The sequence below is a fragment of the Aulonocara stuartgranti genome (assembly GCF_965226115.1).
Source record: "Aulonocara stuartgranti genome assembly, chromosome: 2".
NCBI lineage: Eukaryota > Metazoa > Chordata > Actinopteri > Cichliformes > Cichlidae > Aulonocara > Aulonocara stuartgranti.
Window position 1 is genome coordinate 9362765 of NC_138940.1, and position 22166 is coordinate 9384930.

A 22166-nucleotide genomic window follows, 5' to 3' on the forward strand; every position below is an offset into this window, starting at 1 on the left:
TTAATCACCCTAACCTGTTGCACATCCTTTACAGTTTGATATCTCTGCCTAGCCAGTTGATACAAGTTCTTTTCTCATGCCTTAGTATCCGACCTCCTATAAAATTCACTATCTGCCTTTTCCTTTGCTTTTGCCAGTCTGTAAGCACTGTTTTGATATACTCAGATGTTAATTTTGTGTTTAAAATCATTCAATAAGGAATCAAACCTGATTGACTGAAACAAAAATGATTCTGAGAAATCAGTGGTGTGAGCATTTTTAACCCTTTATTATACTGATTCATATACTTTCATCAATAATGGGATAATCTAGTTGAACGATAGGTGTGTATGGAGGTTTTACAATTTGTATAAATTTCACGGTCAGGTGAGGGTGAGGACTATGTACAGTTATGTCCAAAGAATTTGGGGAAGCAACATATTTTGTGATTTTGTCTCTGTCCACACCACAGTGGATTTAAAATAAAATAACAAACAAACAAACAAAAAACAAGATGTGATTGAGGCACAGACTTTCAGCTTTAATTCAAAGAGTTTAACAAGAGCACTGCATTAGCTGTTTAGGAGACAGACATTTCTATAGTCTCCCATTTTCTTTCTTTCTTTCTTTCTTTCTTCCTTTTTTTTTTTTTTTTTTAACAGGAACTGGCTATTTGGTGTAGCAAGCACAAGAGTTCCATAACAATACAAGGCTACTTTTTGGCACAACACTGAAACAACAGAGTATAACTTTTTGTTTTCAATTAAAAAGCAAAACAAAAAAACTGTCTTTATTGATCTGTATGAGGGAAAAGTCATCTTTGTAGGTAACTGTGACATTTTATATAAAAAAAATTAAATCAACTGGATGTATCAGGTACAATAATCGAAATAAAGTGAATAAAATTAATGAATTATGCTATTTAATAAATAAATAAATAAATAAATAAATAAATAAATAAATAATACGGTTACTTTAAAATAAAAGATTGGGAACTGATTTCCACACCTCCTCGCGCTGTGTGAACGACGTGCTGACGTCACGGTCGTGCGTCGCTGTGGAGGAATGTGCGGAAAGTTGTGTTCACTTTTCTCCGTGCGCTGTTCGTCGAAGGGAGAAAGAAAAACTACAAACAGAAGCAGAAGTCCAGGAAAAGTTTCGTAGAGTTCGGACGCGAGGAGCCGGTGAGTGTCCAGGCTGCAGGGCGGGAAGTGTCGGGCTGAAAGCGCATCTGTGCGGGGTTTTTGTCGGAGCGGAGCGGCTGCAAAGTTGAAGTCAGTTTGGGAAAATGGAGGCGCTGAGGCGGTGAAGAAGGCGCTGTCCGGGGCTGATCAGGACCATGGCTAACACTCTAACACATCGACCCACACTTTCCCCACATTCTCCCGGCTGCCAGCTGCAGATTCGCCGCTGAAAAACAGCTGGAAAAGCTCCTGTAACACTTTAGACCGACTCCGAAGTGCCGCAGTAAAATGTCGCTGTTTGATTCGACTTGTGCGCTTCCGCAAACGAAGTTTGGTGAAACTCCGTAAGGATCTGAAATGGTGGCTGTAAATTACAACGGCAGCTTTACAGCTACCATTTTTACACGAGTAAAATATAATCTCATGGGTTCAAGTTAAAAGTGATTTAATCAAACGTCTCAGGAAAAAAAATCGTGAGTGAGATTTTTTTTTTCTACAGAAAATAGTTCCTGATGTTGTTAGTCCCCAGACATCCTAAATCTGGGCAGATTGTTGGACTTTCACTTTTTAATCCTTCACTTAAAACCTCCTTCTTTTGTCCACTCTGACCTTATTTAACTTGATCCAAATCAGCTGAACAAGTTTACTTCCACCACTGCTAATTCGATGTCGACAGATTTATGGAGGTATTTGTGTTTTTATGTGGCAGAGTTTTAGGTTTTTTTCACTTCTGTTTTTCCACCATAAATTCGGCTTATTTTCTGCTGAATAACTTTGACCTTTAGTTGGTGAGATGTGGGGTTTAAGTAGCTGCCAGGCGGCCTCCTTCCCCGCGGGATGGTCCTCTAAACTTGGTGTTTTTCCAGAGGGACTTCTGTGTGGCGCTGTCGACTGAGCCGTGGTGCTGCTTTCAAAATGGCCGACAAAGCGATGCAGTGAAAGTTTTCAGTTGTTATTTCAGCATCTTTACTGCAGGATGTTTATTCTGAGAGGAAGGAAAATTACCCTGTAATGACTTCCTCTTTTTTTATAATAGGCAAATTCATCTCCCGGGAGGCTCATTAATTAGTAATAAGCGCTAATATTTAGAATTGGTAAATTAAAAAGACCTAAGCCGCAAGTGACCAAGCTATTTAAGCGACTAACATGACCAACGAATCGCTTTTTTACTATGAAAAATATTTTAAACAAAATAAAATAAAATGAAGTCCCATTTTTTTATTTATTTTTTTTACAATAAGTTAAAAACACACATTGTATCAGTAAAATGTATCATACAGTCCAAGTATTACAAATATTTTTAAAAAGTTTTAGTAACACTAGGAAAAGAATACATTTTTTAAAAGTTAAGACAAACACTGTTTCTGTGACACATTTTATTCCACGTAGGTGTACGCTGTGCAAATGCACTGCGTAAATTGTGAGTAAGAAAAATTTACACACAAGCCAGTGATTTATCAGTAATTTTATACCTGACTGTGTTCGTACTCTACCCTCAAACTTAGATGTAACAGCATGAGAACAAATAGTGGCCCTTTTCTTAGGAAAAAGCACAAGTCTTTAAATAGAAAACTGCTGCTAATAACAATAATAAAACTATTGTCGTTATTATTGCCCTTTGGTCATCATCTACAGTTTGCAAAAATCCCCCAAACAAACCATAATGTCTCAGTCATCCAGGTCATGTTAGCCTAGGAAGCTTTATAAGAAGGCAAGTGGACTTATTTAAATTTCTTGAAAACGTTTCACGTCTCATCCAAGAGTTTCTTTAGTTCTAAAGCCAAAGTGAAAGTGATCAAGTGGAACCTCGCTTCCCCCCCCCCCTTTTTTTTTTCTTGCCTTAGCGATGCAGGTTTCTCTCTTAAAACATCGTCACCACTTCTGCTTCAACTGGAGGTAAACTAGAGGAGTGATAGAGAAGTAGTGGCAGTATGCAGATTGCACAAGCCTGCTGGTTCAGAATGAGTCTGATTTAGTAACATGCGAAAACAAGCCGGTCCACATGTTTTGTAGATTATTTTTTTGCACAGGGTAGGAACGGTTCCACTCAAATATTCAGAAATGAGGGCCATGAGCTTGTGTGGATTTGCAGATTTGCATTTATCTGTAATTATGGACATTATTAAGTAGATTGTGCTCAAATCCTACATGAGAAAAACTGTTATCTGTGGTCCGTCTTAGGCAGAGAGGATTTAGAACTCTTCATGTTCAGTGTTACACATAAGTTAAAGGAAAAAATAACCAGAAACATATATGTGGTTATGATTCTGAGGTCGCAGTTATTAAAAATATCCCTCCCGTGTCGTTGTCCCTGCAGCTTTCCGTGTGTCTAGGTGAAGCGCTGAACTCCACATGGCAGTTCAGCCTGTGTTCTCACTCGATATGTTCCCCGTGGGTGTTCCTCTGATGGAGGATGGGCAGAATCTCAGCGACATGCCCAGGAACACGCTGCCCGCCCCTCAGTTGGTGATGCTGGCAAACGTGGCAGCGGTGACAGCCGGGGAGAGCAGCGGTGGCTGTGATGGTGAGAAGGAGATGATGGAGCTGAAGACCGTGGGAGGCAGCTACTCGGACAGCGAGGACGAGAGTGTGGTCAGGTGAGGAAGTGAGAACGAGTCCGACCTCGGCTTGACCCCCATATTAACCAAGGGAAACTTTAAACAAACATTGGAACTATTTTTTAACTCATGGGTTGTTTGCTATTCCTGGAAACATCCAGCCGTTTCTATATTTGCCATTAAGAGAAAAAACCTTCAGCGACAGCTCCTCTGAATGGCAGAAATCATAATCACACTTTTTTTCTGTTGAGATTGCGTTTGGTCAAACATGATTACACACACAGGGTTCCCGCAGGTCATTAAAAAGTCTGGATTTAAAATGAAGGAAGCTAAGATCTATAAATGTTTTATGTTTCCCTGTGAAGTTGCAAAAGGCGTTACATATTCCAGTTGAGGACAGCCCGTGAAGCTCCCATGTGCTCCCAGTTCAGAAGCGAGTTATCTGCCTTTTTTGCTGTCATGAAGAATGAGTTGTTGCTTTTGTAGTCATTTTCCCTTTCCAGCAGCACTTAGTGTGGGTAGTTTGGTTTGATTTCAGCTTAACTGTGAGTGCGTATTGCGAGGAATTCCCTCGTTTGTGCAAAGGATGCCCACAGCAGGCAAAATATTTTAAAGCATGCTCTAGATTTTCTGATTGAGATATTACTGATAATAAAAGAAAGACCTGCTCTATAGAACCTGATAGTAATATTGCAGATACCTGTTTCATCTGGCCACTAACTCACCTGTGTGTGCGATCAGGTATGGCTACGAGAACCAGAATCAAAGAGATGCCGGTATTGAGAAGTATCCCGAGACTCTGGGCCCAGGTATCCGTGCTGTGGTTGTTGGAAACAGGACAGAGGAGAATGAGAACAAGGATGAGGAAGACAAAGCTGAAGATCTGTCCTGCCCGCCTCAGCCCTGCTCCTCCTCCGCCACCACCACTAAAACACCACCTCCCCAGGGTGCCAAACGCAAAGAGACCCCGCCTGCTGTGACGGAGAGCACGAAGAAGAAGAAACCGTTCCTCTGCAAACCATGTCACTTCCAGGCGGAAAATGAGCAGGAGTTTGTGGATCATCTAAGCACCCACAGTATCAGCAAGATGATGGTGGTGAACCGGGTGGAGGGGAGGAGCAAGACCAAGGCAAAGGAGGCGGAAGCACCCGAGGACCTGGCAGGTGGTGAGGCCGAGAGCGGCGGGGAGGTGGCAGCCAATGCAGATGACATCAAAGGGCTGATCAGGTGCGAGCGCTGCGGCTACAACACCAACCGATACGACCACTATATCGCCCACCTGAAACACCACAACAAGGAGGGTGAAGACCACAGGTAAGACCTGCACTTGTGCACTGACACACACACTTTGCCTCCATATACCAGCATTTTGCAGGAAAATTAATGACCAGTTGTTTTACCGACCTGAGTAACGAGTGTGTGCTGCCGCTGTGTCTCTGCAGGGTGTTTAAGTGTACTCTGTGTCCATACACCACCGTCAGTCAGTACCACTGGAGGAAACATCTAAGGAATCACTTCCCCAGCAAACTGCACACCTGCAGCCAGTGCTCCTACTTCTCTGACCGCAAGAGCAACTATATCCAACACATTCGGACTCACACTGGTACGACGACCCTCTGCGTTTCTGTCTTTTGCCTGTCTGAAGTCTTTTAGGCACTAAAAGTGTCTGTATGTAGGTAGTCGTGGGACCTCAGTGTTATTTTCTGTCTATTTCAGGTGTTCGCCCATTCCAGTGTCCATACTGCGACTACTCAAGCTCACAGAAGACCCACCTGACCCGACACATGAGGACTCACTCAGGTAAAACTAACTGTAGAGGCTAATAAATCAGTTGGAGAGTTGAATAGTAAACTGTTAAATCAGTTGTACAACACTGCTCGATGTTTCTCTTAGCCAGCCAGAGTGAGTGGTTTGCTCTCTTTGTTTGGCACTTGTTCCAGGATTAAGCAGATGGCGTAAAGACCCGGGCAGTTTGTCAGGGCAGTAGTAGTAGTTAGGGCTGCACGATTTTGCATAAAATGAGAATCATGATTTTTTGGCTTAGAATTGAGATCACGATTCTCTCACGATTTTCTTTTCCAGTATAAATATTTATTGCACTTATTAACTGCACATCAACTTCGTAACAGTTGAGACTGAACATAAAAACAATAAATAACCATAAAAACAACAAATGTCTCACGTTTTGTTGTTGCTGCAAAATGTTGAACTGCTTGAAATTCCGTCTCCACCGTTGCTCGACACTGCGTGTATAGAGCAAGTAGTGCAACGATAGAAAAATAGTTGCGGGATGGCACTGTGTAGCGTTTGTCTAGGGTGTTGATCATTTTCCTAAATCCCTCGTTTTGCACAGTGTTGATGTGCCATATCTTTGGTCAGGTGATAAGTGATAGCCTCCATAATTTCTTTGAGTTCGACGTGTATAGGGAAGCGCTGTATAAGGTTCCCGTTATTGGTGTTTGGGTGGTTGACCGGGACGGATTTTCTCCTGTCACTTTCTTGTCATCCCTGACGTGCTCTCCGTTGTTTTTTCCCTGCTAACTTTAGCATCACACGCACAGCTTCTGTATCACGTGGTATAAGGCTCCGCCCTTGTCATTTGTTGAGCAGGAAGAGTGAGCGCTTGTTTTCATGCAGAGTGCGTCCCGGATCAAAATGCGGTACAATCGTCGTCGTCTTTTTTTTTTTTTTTTTTTAATCGTTGTCATTTGGAAATGAGATCGCACATAAGTATGAATCGAGATCGCGATTTTCTAACGATTAATCGTGCAGCCCTAGTAGTAGTAGTTTCTTGTCCCTTGAAAGCAGGATTGTCCCATATTTATAAAATACGGCCGAGTTTGACACCCTTGGTCTAGATTCTGAAATGTACCTTTCTTTCTTATCTAGCTCATAGTTGAATATTCAAGACCCGAGAGTAAAATTGTTAAAGTATTAGTATTACAGTAGTTTTAGTGCTCACACTGCTGTACTTTAGTAGATGTAGCATGGTGATATTAGTGATATATGATAGGACTAAGTAGAATTAATATCACTGATGTTTTCGCTCTGTTTTTGTTCCTCTGACTCACTCTGAACATTTCTGTTTGTGTTGCTCTCACTGAAGCTGTCGCTGTTGGACTAACATGGTAACAGCAGAACTATATGCTACCACCTCCTGTGTTGTGTTGTGTTGTGTTGCTCTGTGGGGCATTCACACCGAAGAGCAGATGAATCTGAAAACATATCAGCGGGGTCAGAAAACGGCCTCTGATTAAGTGGTTTCAGTTTTATCTGCTCTTCTGTGATCCTCAAACTCCTGCATGAACGATCCTGTTTCAGTTTTTTGGCTTCCATCGAATACACGAATAAACCTGAATGATTTGAAAGTAATAATTTTGCAGATTTTACTAAACAAGATACAATTTATAGATTTGCTGAGAAAAGGTTAAATAAAAACTCCACCAATAAAAAGCAAAAAGCACATTAACAGCAATTTGACCAATCTCCACGTAACCAAATTCTGTGAGGAGGGTAGGATGGTAAAGTTTTGTTGGTTTGGTCAGCAGTAATTGCCCTCCCTCACACTGTTGGATAAATGTTTGGTCTATGGGCTCCAGCTGGAGACCGTTCAACTTCAGCAGTGATGATCTTTGGCCTGAAAGGTGGCCACTTTAAACCGAAGTTGATGTTTGGAAGCTAGTTTGCTCGATTTCACCATGGAGCTCATTCAAAAAACAGCAGCCACAATGGGAAGTTGTCCACAGGTGCACAAGGAGATTACTTTGAACTAGAGATGAGTCAGACTTGTGCATGGTGTGTTTTTTGTTCTTTATGGTTAAGAAAGGGACCTCAGGGTTGTGAATACAGACATATAGCAGTTACAGACAAACATAAGGAATCAGTCTACTGACGTATATAGATCCTCAAGTATCAGACTCACCTGCTGCATGAAGCTTTTCTATATCCTACTGCCTTCACTGCAAGGGTGTAACACCTCACTTTCTTGTGTGCAGGTGAGCGTCCTTTCAAGTGCGAGAGCTGTACCTACCTGGCAGCCAACCAACACGAGGTGACTCGACATGCTCGACAGGTCCACAATGGTCCCAAACCTCTTTCCTGCCCCTACTGTGAGTACAAGACCGCTGATCGCAGCAACTACAAGAAGCATGTTGAACTCCACCTCAATCCTCGGCAGTTTCTCTGTCCCCTCTGCAAGTATGCTGCCTCCAAGAAATGCAACCTGCAGTATCACATCAAGTCTAGGCACTCTGGCTGCAATGTTGCCCTGGATGTTTCCAAAGTCAAGCTGCGAGTCAAGAAACCAGGTCCCGAGAGTGCAGAGGAAAAGTCAGACTCTGGAGCAAATAAGCTTGATGATTCATCCAGCATTGAGGAAGACCTGGACATGGACAACGGGGAGGAGGAGTCGAGTCCTATCAATCTGTCAATCAGAAAGAACACTCGGCCCAGCACTGGCCAATCGGTACAGACCGAAACACCTGGCAAGGTTCAGAAGAAATCAACCATCACATCTGAGAAACTGCCAAAAGCGAAGGACAAAGTGGAACCAGAGAAAAAGATCACAAGACAGAAGAAGGTCGAGAAGGTCACTGAGAGTCCGGTGGAGAACGCATCTGTTAAAGAAATACAGATGGAGACAGAAAGTTTAGAGAACAAAGTGAAGAGACGAGCCAAGAAGCTTGCAACAGAGAAAGTAGCTGTTCAGAACCAAGCAGAAGCACGCATAACCCAGAAAGACCCAGCAGAGAGAGAGAAATCTGACCAACAAAGGCCAGAGGAGGCAAGATCAGCCAGGCAGAAGCTGCACAAAGAGGAACAAAAAGGGATGCCTGAGAAAGAGAAAGAAAATCAGAAGAATGACAGCAAAAATGCCAGCAAAGCCAGAAAGTCTGGAACAAAGAAGTCTGAGAAGACTGCAGAGCACGTCAAACAAGCTCCACAGAAACACAAGTGTCCAGAGAAAGGTCAGAAGGAAAAGGTAGTCAAGGAAAAGGCATTAAAGAGGAGAGCTGTGGAGGCTTTAGATCTTTCCAGCAAGCCCTGCACTCCATCCAAGACCAGGAGGGTGAAAGCCTCAGCTGTGGAGGATGTTCAGTCTAAACCTGCCTCACAAAACACCAGTAAGGTTACTGAGTCCAGTCTGACAGCACACAAGTCCAATGGGGCAATACCAGCAAAGCAGAAGAAGACGAGGAGCTCCAACAAGAAAGCCCCCACCCCTCAGCCTGCTGTGGAGCCAGCAGAGGGTCGAGCAACTTCAATCAACAGTCCATGCTCAGAGGCTCAGAAAGTTTCTTCTCATCTGGACAACTCAAAGGAAACCGCTCACAGCGACCCAACAGAACACAGCCCTGCAGCAAGAACCACCGCAAGTACACATGCTCCACCAGAGCCAGAAAAGACTCCAAACAAACACTCTAAGAAGACGGACATTTCACCCACCTGCAGCTCCGGTGAGGACACGCCTTCTCCTGCTGAAGAACAACCTGCGCCAACATTCCTAAAACCCAAGTCACCACCTTCTCTGGTGCTCCCTGGGCAGCGAAGCAAACCCACCGAGCCCGAGGATGACGAGGGCATCCACAGCAGCCACGAAGGAGGGAGTGACATCAGCGACAGCGCCTCCGAGGGCAGCGACGACTCCGGCCTCAATGGCAACGGCGCCGGGTCGACTAAGATGTCCAATGACCCAGAAACACCCACTGATGAGATCCCAACTCCTACTGAGCTAAAGAGTCACATGTGCATCTTTTGCGACCGCACGTTCCCCCTGGAGGTGGAGTATCGGCGCCACTTGAACCGCCACCTGGTGAATGTCTACTACATGGACAGCAGTTCCCAGAAATGAGGAGTTGTATCCAGCACACTGTGCATCTTTAGGACCCGTCTCTGCTTTAAAGTGCAGACACTCCAGTTGTGTGAAATAAGACTGCACAAACGTATAAACTGAACAAATGTCTCATCATTTGGTGTCCGAGCACCAACTCTTTAAATTTAGCAGCTGATTCTATTCAGTTATCACCAGATTTGCTCTTGTTTTGCTGATTTGAAGACTTCCAGGATTCTGGAAGGTCTTCCAGAATCCGCCTCCTCCTGTGGAGTCCTGGAAGAGGCGTCGGGGGCTATGTTAGGTGCTCAGACCCTTTTGAACTTTTACATGCTGGTCTGGTCTGGTCTGTAGGGTCAGTTTGAGCCGACACACTGGCATGTACATATGCTTTTCTCTCTCTCAGATCATGTCCACCTCAACTCTGCTGTTGCACATACAATGAATTTTAACATCATATCAATTTTCATGACCTCCACAGAACATCTGGAGACCTTTTTAAACCTGTCAGTGTCGTGAAGTCTCCATGTAGGGAAAAAAAGAAAGATTTTCTAGTGTAAAAGTGGAATTTTCCCCCCCCCCTTTTTTTTTTTAAAGAAAAAACATTCAGTGCCTTTGACAATCAGCTGTTGAAATGTTGCGCTTTTCTTCTCATTTGTTTTTATATTTGTCGTCTGAAGGTTCAAGTCTGCAGAAAAATGCTTTTCTCCTTTGGTGTGTTCAAACAAAACCTGAAGCAGAGTCGCTGGATTGTTTTTGGACCTTTTCACAATCACATATATTAATAGCCAGTGGGATGACTGCTTCTTAATAAACCTCACCAATACCTGGAGTCATGTAACATTCAAATGAAGTCCTAAGATTACTCTCCTTATCATTTAGCAGCTGGCTTTTCCTCCATTTCTGGCTTGAAGTAAATGGACAGTCTGCAGGAAAATCGACACAGCTCAAAGCAAATCTGTTGAATTTGTGTTCAGTTCTTCACAACCTTTTCCAAACTTTGTTTGTAATCACGCTGCACTTAAACTTCACTTTGCATTTGGTCTGAATATGCTATTTTTGTGTTAGGGACTAGTGTTAGGGCTACTTTATGGAAGAGATTGATTAAAACCAAACTAAATAGTAAGTCTACTTAAAATAACCAGATTTTTGAAAGGATGAAAACCTGCTCACACAATTATTTTGTGCTTCCACAAAAAAAGTGTGTGTGTGTGTGTGTGTGTGTGTGTGTGTGTGTGTGTGTGTGTGTGTGTGTGTGTGTGTGTGTGTGTGTGTGTGTGTGTGTGTGTGTGTGTGTGTTGAGCAGGCTTCAAACCACATAGCACCTGAGCCCCACGCCTTCAGGATCAAACACTTTAAGTGTCTCACCGTTTCCTGTGGTGGCCTCTCACTATTGTGACCACTGATGTTCTTGCATCTGTGCATTAGCAGCTATTTGAGTCTGCTCAAATGTGCCTAACTGGAATAGCTGAATTCCGGATACTTTTCACCAGACTGTGCAAATTTGTCAGCACAGCCCATATTATAGAGGCGCCAACAGGAAGATGAATTTTATTCTCAAAATTCCCTTTTCCCCTTAGTGTGGCCCTGGTACCAGTTTGTGAATGCTTTGATTAAAGATCTGGTTATTACACCAGCTGTAGTAAAACATTAAATTCCATTAATGGTTAGGGGTTGGGGGGTTATTTTTCATTTAGTGGAGACGCCAAAGTGTTTTCTTTCCAACTGTACAGAGTGATCGTCATCCGAGGACTGTTATTATTACAGAGGCTTATTACTATCAAATGAAAACGACATCATGTGTATGAGTTACTGCTTGTAAAGGTTTGTGTCAGCAGCAGCTTGTGTAGTTTCTGTAACTTAACGATAAGGATGGTGTTATTTGATCTTTTCTGTAATTAAGCCCATTGGGGCTCATCGAGTCTTCCAGAGCAAGCACTGCCCTCAGTGCTTGCTCTCAGGCATCTCTAAGCCTAACTGAACTGTGACAGAAAGGTGAAAATGATCCTTTTAAAGAAAGGAACAAAATTTATTTGGGGCTGCGTTCAGAGGACACTACATTTACGTGAGCCAAAAAGTCCGTCCAGTCAGTCCCGAAACCGCTTTTGTTGCTAATTCACACTGCGATCAGAAGGTTCTTCCTGCTTCTACAGACTTTGTATTTTAGTTTCCGTCTTGAAGCCTCAACTTGAGCACCTTGGCCTCCACCATGCCCCATGTACAGCTTAATATCAGAGTAACTGAGTGATGAAAATGATCAGATAATATTACACCAACTTTATCGTTTACAAAGGTTTGCAGCCTGTTTAACAAGATGAAACGTCTTCTCCTGTCAGGTTTAAATCAAATTAGAAATGTTTGTCTAACTGTCTGATGTTATTGTGAGTAGCTTGAGTGCGCTCTTCAGCTAAAAACTAACCGATTAAAGCTTTAATCTGTAACGTACTTTCTTCTGCTTTTTTGTAAATAAAGATTTCCAAACACTATCAGCAACTTCAGCATCTGTCTGCCCGTTTTTAATAAAGTTGGAACATATTCAGAATTAACCGGAGCTCGGAGTCTATTAAAAGCCTCATTATTTCTAAAAATCAGACTTCAAAGAAAATCTGGTGTGACTTTAAATATTTACAACATTTAAAATATCACACATGGATGTGTTTTTGCACAGAATGGAATCAAAGCATCACGACCAGCTAACACCAAAACCCCCCAAATTAACAGTTTTCCCAACAGATTTTTGTGAACACGAGTTTAAATAGTAAAAAGATTTAATGTGAGGGTATTTCCACCTAGACCTCTGATTTTACACCTTACATTTAAAACAAATTAAATTTTATTTATATAGTGCCAAATCACAACAACAAGCATAAAGACCCTGCAATAATAGCGAGATAACCCCAACAATCAAATGACCCCTTATGAGCAAGCACTTGGTGACAGTGGAAAGGAAAAACTCCCCTTTACCAGGAATAGACCTTTAGCAGAACTGGCTCAGGGAAAATTAGTGTACAACTTAATGAAATACAAAGTCTAATGTCACTTATGAGCAACATCAATAAAATAAACCATTTCAAAGAAGACGCTCTGAAAATAACAAAACAAATGATGAACACTGTCCAGGAGGTTAAAGTCTACCAGAAAGAGTGAAAGAAACAGGAGTTTCTCAGGGGAAACAAGTGAATTATTTAAGAACCACAAATAAAGAGGTGAGGAAACGGCACTGGAGGCCCAGTTTGTGAGGACGTTGGTTTAAAAGTGTGAATTTAATTTTATTTCGATAGTATAACTTCGTATTTATTGTGGCTGAATTTCAGCCTGTCACTGTCAGAACATTAAGACACAGCTGTATAAACGCCATTGACGATAACAGTATGAAATATGTATATTTATTTAACAAAACGACACACATCCTCCAACAAAGCCAAATTGATCCAGAATCACATTCCTTGAGGTCAGAGGTCAGTTCTTCTAGATGTGGAGCTACAACCACCTGCAGAGAGTCTTGGTGGTGAGAGCGCCTCCTCCACATCCTCTACCCTTGGCTCAGTTCTTCTTCTTCTTCCTCTTCACCTGCAGCCTCTCGGTTCCGGTGGCCGACAGTCCGCTGTGCAGCAGACCCACGGCTTTCATTGGTTTGTATGCAGCAGACTTGCGGATACGTTCTCCTTTCAGAGAGATGACGTGAGGAAGCAGCGACGGCGTCCTCAAACCGAAGCCTGCAGCTTGCGGCCCGTGAACTCTCAACAGCAGCTGATCGCCCTCCACTGCTGTCACAGCCACCCAGCCTGCAGAGAGACAGTGCGAGAGATGGGCAGGTGAGGCAGGTGAGACACTGAAGGTGCTGCAGGTGATGTTTATGAATTTACCTGCAGATGACAGTTTGATGTCAGCAGCAGCCTCCAGGTAACCCCGACCCTCCAAACTGAACTCCTGAGGAACCAATGCAGGAAACTCCTTCATGCGCTCCGAGCCTCCGACAGGCACCTGAACGCAGCACGCACACAAGCATTAATAATCACAAGCACTCGAAAGCAGCACTGTGCAGGGCTCATGCAACTCACCCCCAGCAGCACGTGTCCACCGTGTTTCTCATAAATGCTGTCGGCTTTTTCCAGGCTAGTGATGTGAACCGGCACCCGATCGGAGGCCACGACAGAAAACCAGCAGGACTTTTCTCCCTGTGGAGGACAGCGCAGATCAGCAGCTTATCAATCACTTATTAGTCGCTCAGAAGCACCAAAGAGCTCATTTCTATTTATGGCAGCAGCTGCTTCAGGAACATCCACATGTTCAAGTACCAGTGGTGCCGTTTCAGAGCCCAGGCTTACGTCCATGTGCCACTGTGATATTTGTAATCCTTAAACATCTCCAATCATGAATGTATCAATTTATTTAACAACATCTGGGTTAATTTAAACAGATACTGGCTCGTTGGTGTGGTCAGGATAACAGAAACTTGAAGTGTTCTTTGTTCAAAGTGGAATTATTGTAAAGACTTCAAAGGAAAAAAAAGATTTAGGTTGTCAAGTTTGAAATTTATTTTGGATTTTTCCCTTTAATTTTTTCCCCAGCCAACTGTGACATTCACACCCACAGGTACAGGTGACCACACCTGTACTCATTAATAAATAAATGACTGAAGAATACGTTCAGTGGCCTCTCCAGCAAGCCTCATCCCGCTGTTGGACTCTGATCCAAAAGTATTCCTTGTTCTGCCTTGCCCTACCCCCTCCCCCAAACTTCGAGGACTACAGTCACTAGCTCATCCACCTCAGTGGAGATGGAGTCCGCTCTCACTGGTGCTGCTCCTCCACTCTGACTAACAGCTTGCTTCTCTTGCTCTTTTTCACTCTTCGCCACAGTAGTTGGATTTCAGTTCTTTTGTTCAGCTTCTTCTTCTCACCTGCAGGAAGTCGATCCTGGCCAGAGCTCCCACAAACAGACTCGTGCCGGGCTTCAGAACGAACGTTCGCGGGACAATGGCCTGGGTGGGAACTACCAACCTCACTTCCTGTTCATGCAGCAGGTTTAGAATCTGAGAAAGAGAGAGGAAAAGAAAGATTTGTGAACATCCAATGTCAGGAACACACTGAGGAGAAGTCTATTCAGTGGAGCAGTGCCCCTTGCTGTGTGGAGGCTGGCATTTACAGTTAACATGTAAAATCAGAGCTTCTGCCACTGATTTATAGTTAATGAAAGTGTAAGGGTGACTCCAGAGATATTTGCTTAGAGAATGAACTCAGGTGACTACAATAATTGGGACGAAGGGTAGCCAATCATAAGAAAGTCTTCTTAAAGGACTAGCTCCAAGCCTGAAGATTAAAATGAGCCTCACATCAAGCTCCTTCATGATTCCCGGCGTGTCGTACAGCCAGTGGGCGTCTTTTAGCTCGTTGTGACTCAGCTCCTCAGTTGACCTGCTGGCAGCTGGAAGGCAACGTCACACAGAGGTCAAAGGTCAAATCAGCAGTGTAGTAAAACTCTATAAGACTTGTAATAATTTATGAGCATCACAACTGGAGGCTTAGATGGGAGAGAACATTAATGGAGTCTCCTGTGGAGTAAGTAAATATCAGTCTGAATACAGGAAGAAGGTAAAGCATGTTACAGCAAGATAACCACTAATTAAAGCTTCAATAATGATCACTTAAACATTTTTGGATTCTCATAAAATGCTTTCGACAGATTCCTGCATCAGTTCGCCCACCTGTCGTGGTCTCCTCGCCATCTTCGTTTTCTCCAAATGCCAGGCTGTCAGGATCAAACTGGATCTCATTCGGTCTGAATCCTTCAACCCGGAATGTTCTGCCAATGCGACCTGAAGAGATAAACACATGTTCAGACAGGAAGCACCTCCTCGTCTTTCCTGCTCCTTCACCACTTACCCACTAAGTATCCCTGCTTGCTGAAGTACTGCAGCCTTTTTAGCTCTTCTGGCAACAGCTCGCTCTCCTTTTGCTGCGACGCCTCCTTCAGTCGCTCCTGACGCCTGAACATCCTGTACGGAGTCGGGTTGATGATGGGGAACTTCAGCAGGTTCAGAGTCGTCCCTGAATGCACCACAGCAGGAGGAAACAGTCACATGATGATGGGAAACTCAACAGTTTAACCAAGAGACAAGAATATCAGAAATAATTGAAGAGGAGAAGAATTAAATCATTAAAACAGTATTTAGATATATATATATATATATATTTTTTTTTTTTTTTATTGCCAAATGTCTTAAAATAAAAATAGACTCTCTGACACCATCTCTCGTAGGGGCAGCTGTCATTAGTAACTGTTAACTAAGCTCCTTTAAATTATTCTACGGGAAAACAGGAAACTCAAAAGAATAAATATGATCGGAATAGATTTAACTAAAAATCTAAAACCAGTAGCATTTGTCTTGAATGTATCGCTGACAGATTTGTTTGTGACAGAATTTTTTTCAACCCGAATTAAGAAGCAGCCACTTCAAATTCATAAACATCTCCCATCATGCTCTGGGACTTCTCTGTATCTGGATGAAAACAAAGATACGATAAATTGGGGAAAATGTACATGGAGTCTGGTGCAGACCTGGCCACGGTGAGATGGTAGCCTTGTGAATGACATTTGAGGCTCTGGACTTGCAGTAGTCGGACTCCAGGAGCGTGTTGAAGAGCGTCGACTTCCCGGCATTGGCGCTGCCCACCAGGTACACATCACCTTTGTACTTCCAGGACCGCTGCAGACTGGAGATCAGCTCCTCTATGCCGTACCCAGTCTTAGCACTGATCAGGTGGACGTCGGTCACCTGATCGCCAAAGCCGGCTTCCTTGCAGTACTGAGAGAGCTGCCGCTTGAGTCGCTGCAGGTAGTTCGGCGAGTCTCCGGGCAGCAGGTCGATCTTGTTGCCAAGAACAACGATGTATTTGTTGCGTCCCACCAGCTCAGGCAGGTCGGGGATGATGGAGTCCGGCACGTCGAGTAGGTCGACGATGAGCAGCACCAGAGCCTTGTGCGGGCGGATCTGCCGCACCACGTCCCGGTACTGGTCTTTGGGCATTTGCAGGTTCAGGGCCTTGTGGTGGTGGGTGAGCAGGTGGCAGCGCTGACAGGTGGCGCCGCTCAGACGACCCTCCTGGACCAGCACCTTGTATTTCTCACTGGGCAGGTAGCCAGGGACAGCGGCGGCGGCGCAGTGCAGCATGGCGCCGCAGCCTGAGCAGCACGTGTCGCTGACCGGCTCGTCCACGTCGGGGGTGCCGTAGATCTTGTGCTCGCCTTTCCCCACAGCCGCCTTCTTTTTCTTCTTTGCAGCCACAATGCTCTCGTCCAACGGGAAGTCCACATCATGGAACTGGATCAGGGAGTCCAGCTTTGCCTGCGGCTCCTTCAGGACGCCATGCCTCAACAGCTGCAGCTGACGCTCGAGAGACCTCAGGTGTTTCTGCGGGGACAACTGAGTATCGACCAATGATCCGGGCGCAGCAGCGGAGGAGGAGGAGGAAGTGGTGGCACTCAGTTGATGGAGGAGCTCTTTCTCCTCCTGACTGGAGTCCTCATCTGCATCTGAACCAGGAGAGAAGAAGATAGACTCATGACACCTTTGCAGCAACTCTGCAGACACCTGTCCTCTGAAGCTGGAATTGGGGCTTTAAGGCTCGGTTTTCAGTGATTGCACACCTAACCTGCTCCAGAGCAGCTTATGTTACAGAACCACCACCAACCAATCATTCCACTAAAAAATAGCATTGCCACTCCTGGAAGATCCCGCAGACCTCAATGTGCAGACAGCAGGAGGGTCTAAAGCTTTTAAAGAGTATTCAAAGCATTATTAAGAGATTCTTAGTAGTACCCGTCTGTTCCTGTTGATCATATGAACATAGCAGAAGACAGACAAGTAATGCTATGCTAATACCTTTACTGATCCAGCAGAAATAATAATAATAATAATAAATGAGAAAAAACTATTCCCGGAGAGTTCAACTTTCCAGTTAAGGTTGAACTGTCAGCTGGTGCTTGATTTTAGTGTTTCTCTTTGATAAACCGATATATCTCCATATTAAACACATATACAGAGATACACATAAACAGAGATATCTCCACATTAAACTGTTGCAGAACAGCTAACCACCTGCTGGGCTGAACCTGTTCTTATCCCTGTAGCACCTGCGCGCTCACCTGTGCAGTCCAGAAACACGAACTGCTCCTCCAGGTTCGGGTCTACGGTGCAGGTCCGGACCCCGGGCCGGCTCAGACCGCGACCCCCCGCGGCCCCAGAGCCCCTCTGCGCTCCCGCGGCAGAAGAACACGCGCTCCTCCACAGGTGGCGGCGGACGCACACCTGCAGGATCGTTAGCATCCCGACTGCCGCACGCGCACTCAGCACACGCGGAGGAGCCGACCTCTCTGCTTCAACTTCCTCCTGTGGACGTGACGTAAAGCTAGTGGTTTGTTTTTGTTCCGGTTTAATAAAAAATAATAATTTACTTAACATTTACTTTATTTTTTTTAAGCAATCAAAAATCAAACACTGCGCGTGAGATAGTGATAATAAAGTAATTCATAAATTCAGCCAAATGGAAAACGTTTTATAAGTCGTGACGTCATAATGTCCTGCAGGACAGGAGGAGACAGGAGAGCTCACTCCGCCTTAAATTTAGACGCACAACTTTAAAAAACAAAAAGCAAAAACAAAGTGTTTACAGATTGGCCTTAATTAATTTGCTTATTTTATTCTTTAGCACAGACAATTCACAATAAATATTTGTCACCAGATAGTATTTAAGTCTTATTTGTGTCTTTACTCGTTAGGTGGAGAAGCCTGGAGGCAGCTAGCAGCTACAACCAAGTTACCTATGTGTTATTGATTGCTGTGGATGTAAAATCCCTCATCGTGTCTCCACGTACATTGAAAAGGTACTGTCATGCGTGGTTGGAGCCTTCTGAGTAACTCATTCAATGACCCCAGCTGGTGGTAAAGTAGGTGGTGGTGCAGCTGGATTGGAGCAGGGACTGGGTGCATCAGTCCAATCAGACACAGGGATAGTAAGGGGGCAGGTAAGAAAGAAGAGACATCAGGCAGAGTCAGTGCCAGTGTCAAGGGACTGACCAGTAGAATTAAAAAAATAAAATAAAAAACCCCTGATAGGAATCATCTCATTGAGAGGGAGCGGAAGGAAGTACTAAGGAGTGAGACCTCACGCTCATAGAGGATCTGCACACGTCCTGCCTGACTTTCTTTCTGCAGTTCCACTCGTTTCGGACACTTTCTCAACATGTTGAAGCTGAGCTGCTCTCTGAGGTCCGCCGCGCTACTCCTCAGACCCGCTGCTGCTGCTCAGGTGAGTCCAGCTGCAGCCCAGAACCAGCCCAGCAGGTCAGTGCACCGAATCTGCACCTTGACCCTGACAGTGCACGCACGTCCGAGCTGGAACATGTAAACTTTAACCTGTGCACACGCACATTCCTGCTCTAGACTTCATGTTTGTGAGCTCCGTGTGTGACCTGCTGAGCTTTGATCTGGGTCAAAGATCACAAGTTTAAAATTAACCAGCAGCAGAAAAGCAGTGGGTTCACGTGAATACGCACACGAGTACACACGGAGACACAAACAGAGCCTGCTCTGTGGTCCACGGTCACGTATCCCTCAGCTGCAGTGTTTTAAGGAGCCCAGCAGGTGGCAGCAGGATACAACTAAAACCGTTTCCATGACGACAGTTTTGTGTTGATTTTTATCAGGGTCTGTCCTCCCATGCTGGGTTCTGGATGTTCCTCTAACACTGGTCATATCTCTAACACAGATTAAAGGGCTCACATGCCCCCAATACAGACTTATAAACAGATTGTTTTGAGTTTTTTAATGTGGGACCCAAAAAGGCATGGGAGAAGGGGAGTGGTTAAATAAGAAACATCTCTGACAAATTAAAAACAAAAAAAAACAAACAAACAAATGACTTCCTGCTACCTTAAACATGCTTTAGCAGTTCTGGTTGTGGTTCTGGTTCCAGCCTTAGATGGTTCGTTATGCTGAAAAACTGCATCTCACAGAGGAGTTAGTGATATTAGGTAAACAGAAATAATTTCATGACCCTCAACCCCAATTTTATTTAGATAAAGGACAGTCTGATGGTACACACTCATTTGCTTATTTATTATAAAATTACCCATTCACACTGTTAATCTTCATCCTGTCAGTTTATGAGGGAGTATAGCCCTGTACACACTTCTGTACACTTCTTTCAGCAGTCACATCATCAGTGATGTTTCCTGAAGTCATCCGGTGTTTCAGTCCTGTGACATCAGATGTCCTCGTTCAGGTGACCCAGCCAATGGCGATCGGTCCCTGACTTGTGCCCCAGCAGCATTGGCCCATGATTCAGACCTTTTGATCCAAATGTGTTTCTTTGTTTGCTGATTGGCTTGCGCGTTCTTGTTGCTGTATCATACAAACGCTGATTTTAGGACAACAGAAACCAGAATGTGTTTTGAGTATCGATGAACTCCATGCTCCTTCTTTTCTGTCAGAGTGAGACCTCTGCACTCCTCCCTCCTCTCTGCAGCCACGTGCGCACTTCGGCACCGGTCCCCAGCAGAAACACAGAACCTTCTATGAGTTCCGCACCTACTGCATCCTCCCGGATCAGAATGCCGCCTTCCTCAAGCTGACCAATGAGAAGATCCACCTGCGCACTGCCCACTCCGAGCTGGTCGGCTACTGGAGCGTTGAGTACGGTGGCCTGAACAAGGCCTTCCACATATGGAAGTATGGTGAGGACCTGTTTCTTCTTCTCTCACACAATATGAAGGTGTTTCTTCTTCATGGGGCTTTTAAAAGGTAACGGGTCCCTACCCACTCCTCAGACAGTTACGCCCAGCGGGCAGAGGTCCGGGCGACGCTCGCTCAGGATCCCGCCTGGGTGTCAGAGTACCTCTCCAAGGCCTTACCAATGCTGACGTCACAGGACAACGAAGTCACCTATATGGTTCCTTGGAGCCGCCTGCAAAGTCCGCTGCAAGAGGGTGGTAAGCCCCGCCCTCTGTGTTTCACGTGTCAGTGACATCATCCCCAGCTGGTCAACACTCACCTGTTTTGTTTGTTTGTTTCAGGTGTGTACGAGCTGGTTTCTTTCCAGATGCGTCCTGGTGGACCAGCAGTTTGGGGAAAGGCCTTCCAGGCCGCTATCAATGCCCATGATGCACCTGGGTACGGCAAGCTGATAGGAGCTTTCCACTGCGAGTTTGGACTGCAAAATAGAGGTATTGAGGTGACGATGTCACTGTGAGTGATCATGGGACTGTGAGTGGTTGACAATGTCACTGTGTGCATCTCGTCAGTTCACGCCCTCTGGTGGTTCGAGAGCCCCGACCATAGAGCTGAAATCCGACACACAGCTCACCATGATGCCAGAGTGGTGGCTGCAGGTGAGACTCCGCCCATCATGACATCGCACACTGACAAAAATCCCTCATACATTAATCAATAATCGATAATCTGTGTCTTTCAGTGAGAAACAACATCGTCAATCTGGACTCTCAGAGGAACCAGCTCATGTTGCCGTGTCCTTTCTCGCCTCTGAAGTAACTTCCTGTCCTGATGCCCGCCTCTCACCCAGAACAAAGTTTAGCATGCAAACCTGATCTTTAGTTTGACCTACTTGGGCCTCTGTAGACGCAGACGTGCTCAGCAGCAAGTGTTGGCGACAGCTAAAAGGTGGGCGGGGCTTATCTTTGCTTTAGGTTAACTGACTGGCTGCTTTAAAGTTTCAAAGTGTGAAAATAAACTGTCACGTGCCTCTCAGACTCTGTGGACTGTTTTTCCGCTCATGGATGGAATTATTTTCCACAAAGCTGGGACTAAAAAATATTTAAATAAAGGAGATGATTTACACGTCATTTCACGCCTGTTATCCGATAACATCTGGAGCAGTTTACACATTCACCTAACAGGTGAAAGGTCCCTCATTTGGCTCAGAGAGTGGTTGCATCAGGCATGTGTGGAGCTACCTGCTGTGAATAAAGGAGCAGCCCAAAGTAGCTTTATATATGATAATATCTGGTACAAAGACAACATATAAAAAGGCTGAAAACTGAGAAGCAAGTAGAGCTGGGTTAAAATCTGGAGCTTTTTAATGTAATTTTGATCGTGTTGTTTTCTGAGAAAACTTAAATTTTATCCAAAATGCACTTTTTAAGGCATTGTGTCTCCACGTGTGATGGGTGGCTGCTCAAAACAAGTTGGAACATGTGAAAATTCCCATTTTCACCTATTTTTAACACCAGGATCAACATCCAGTCCCTGTTCTTCCACCAAAGGGAGAGAGCATGTAATCGGTCTGTTTGTTTGTTTGTTAGCAGTCAGGCGTCCACAGTTTTAAGGTTTCATTTTCAAATTTTGTGTGATGGTCGCAGGTCAAGGTCACAGCAACTGTGAAAATCAGTAGAAACTTTCTACTTCCCACAAAGGCCATTGGGTTGACTAAGCATTTGATCTTCATTGTTGGGATCCCAGGTCAAAGCTGACCTTGAAAAAAACAAAACATGGAGTAATATATTATATGAAAAGACACAGAGACGCCATAACAGGTTGGTGGCATCGTGTGGTAATACAAACATCAAAGTTTTAATGCAGCCTTTAGCCTTCGGGGT

General features: G+C 44.5%; 3 protein-coding genes across 6 annotated transcripts; 2 read left to right on the forward strand and 1 right to left on the reverse strand.

The window, feature by feature from the left end:
* Positions 1-977: 977 nt before the first annotated feature.
* Positions 978-12044, forward strand: rest (RE1-silencing transcription factor). Of its 4 annotated transcripts, none has more exons than XR_014279368.1 (7): positions 978-1163; positions 3481-3760; positions 4463-5035; positions 5164-5324; positions 5438-5521; positions 7717-10816; positions 10855-12044. XR_014279368.1 is itself a non-coding variant. In XM_082549721.1 (6 exons), the coding sequence occupies exons 2-6, from the start codon at positions 3516-3518 to the stop codon at positions 9570-9572; spliced, it is 2919 nt and encodes a 972-aa protein (XP_082405847.1). In that variant the 5' UTR covers positions 978-1163; positions 3481-3515; the 3' UTR covers positions 9573-12044. The 4 variants fall into 4 exon arrangements, 1 of the variants encoding a protein (XP_082405847.1); XR_014279369.1 differs by having other exon boundaries at positions 7717-10798; XR_014279370.1 differs by having other exon boundaries at positions 7717-10788.
* Positions 12045-12921: 877 nt separating this feature from the next.
* noa1 (nitric oxide associated 1) lies at positions 12922-17943 on the reverse strand. Its single transcript, XM_082549746.1, has 9 exons — positions 17700-17943; positions 16113-17087; positions 15437-15601; positions 15259-15369; positions 14887-14978; positions 14455-14586; positions 13613-13729; positions 13418-13535; positions 12922-13336 (listed from the first exon to the last, which is right to left on the reverse strand). The coding sequence occupies exons 1-9, from the start codon at positions 17878-17880 to the stop codon at positions 13095-13097; spliced, it is 2133 nt and encodes a 710-aa protein (XP_082405872.1). The 5' UTR covers positions 17881-17943; the 3' UTR covers positions 12922-13094.
* Positions 17944-18620: 677 nt separating this feature from the next.
* Positions 18621-21318, forward strand: nipsnap3a (nipsnap homolog 3A (C. elegans)). Its single transcript, XM_082549757.1, has 6 exons — positions 18621-18862; positions 20081-20288; positions 20382-20543; positions 20628-20777; positions 20856-20942; positions 21026-21318. The coding sequence occupies exons 1-6, from the start codon at positions 18797-18799 to the stop codon at positions 21100-21102; spliced, it is 750 nt and encodes a 249-aa protein (XP_082405883.1). The 5' UTR covers positions 18621-18796; the 3' UTR covers positions 21103-21318.
* Positions 21319-22166: the final 848 nt, after the last annotated feature.

Coding starts and splice junctions, on each gene's coding strand:
- noa1 (XM_082549746.1), bottom strand. CDS start 17,880: ATGCTAACGATCCTGCAGGTGTGCGTCCGCCGCCACCTGTGGAGGAGC. Junction 15,602..16,112: donor TACCATCTCACCGTGGCCAG/GTCTGCACCAGA, acceptor TGGTGCATTCAG/GGACGACTCTGAACCTGCTG. Junction 13,536..13,612: donor GTGGACACGTGCTGCTGGGG/GTGAGTTGCATG, acceptor TGCTGCGTTCAG/GTGCCTGTCGGAGGCTCGGA.
- nipsnap3a (XM_082549757.1), top strand. CDS start 18,797: ATGTTGAAGCTGAGCTGCTCTCTGAGGTCCGCCGCGCTACTCCTCAGA. Junction 20,289..20,381: donor CTTCCACATATGGAAGTATG/GTGAGGACCTGT, acceptor CCCACTCCTCAG/ACAGTTACGCCCAGCGGGCA. Junction 20,544..20,627: donor AAGTCCGCTGCAAGAGGGTG/GTAAGCCCCGCC, acceptor TGTTTGTTTCAG/GTGTGTACGAGCTGGTTTCT.
- rest (XM_082549721.1), top strand. CDS start 3,516: ATGGCAGTTCAGCCTGTGTTCTCACTCGATATGTTCCCCGTGGGTGTT. Junction 5,036..5,163: donor AAGGAGGGTGAAGACCACAG/GTAAGACCTGCA, acceptor GTGTCTCTGCAG/GGTGTTTAAGTGTACTCTGT. Junction 5,522..7,716: donor ACACATGAGGACTCACTCAG/GTAAAACTAACT, acceptor TCTTGTGTGCAG/GTGAGCGTCCTTTCAAGTGC.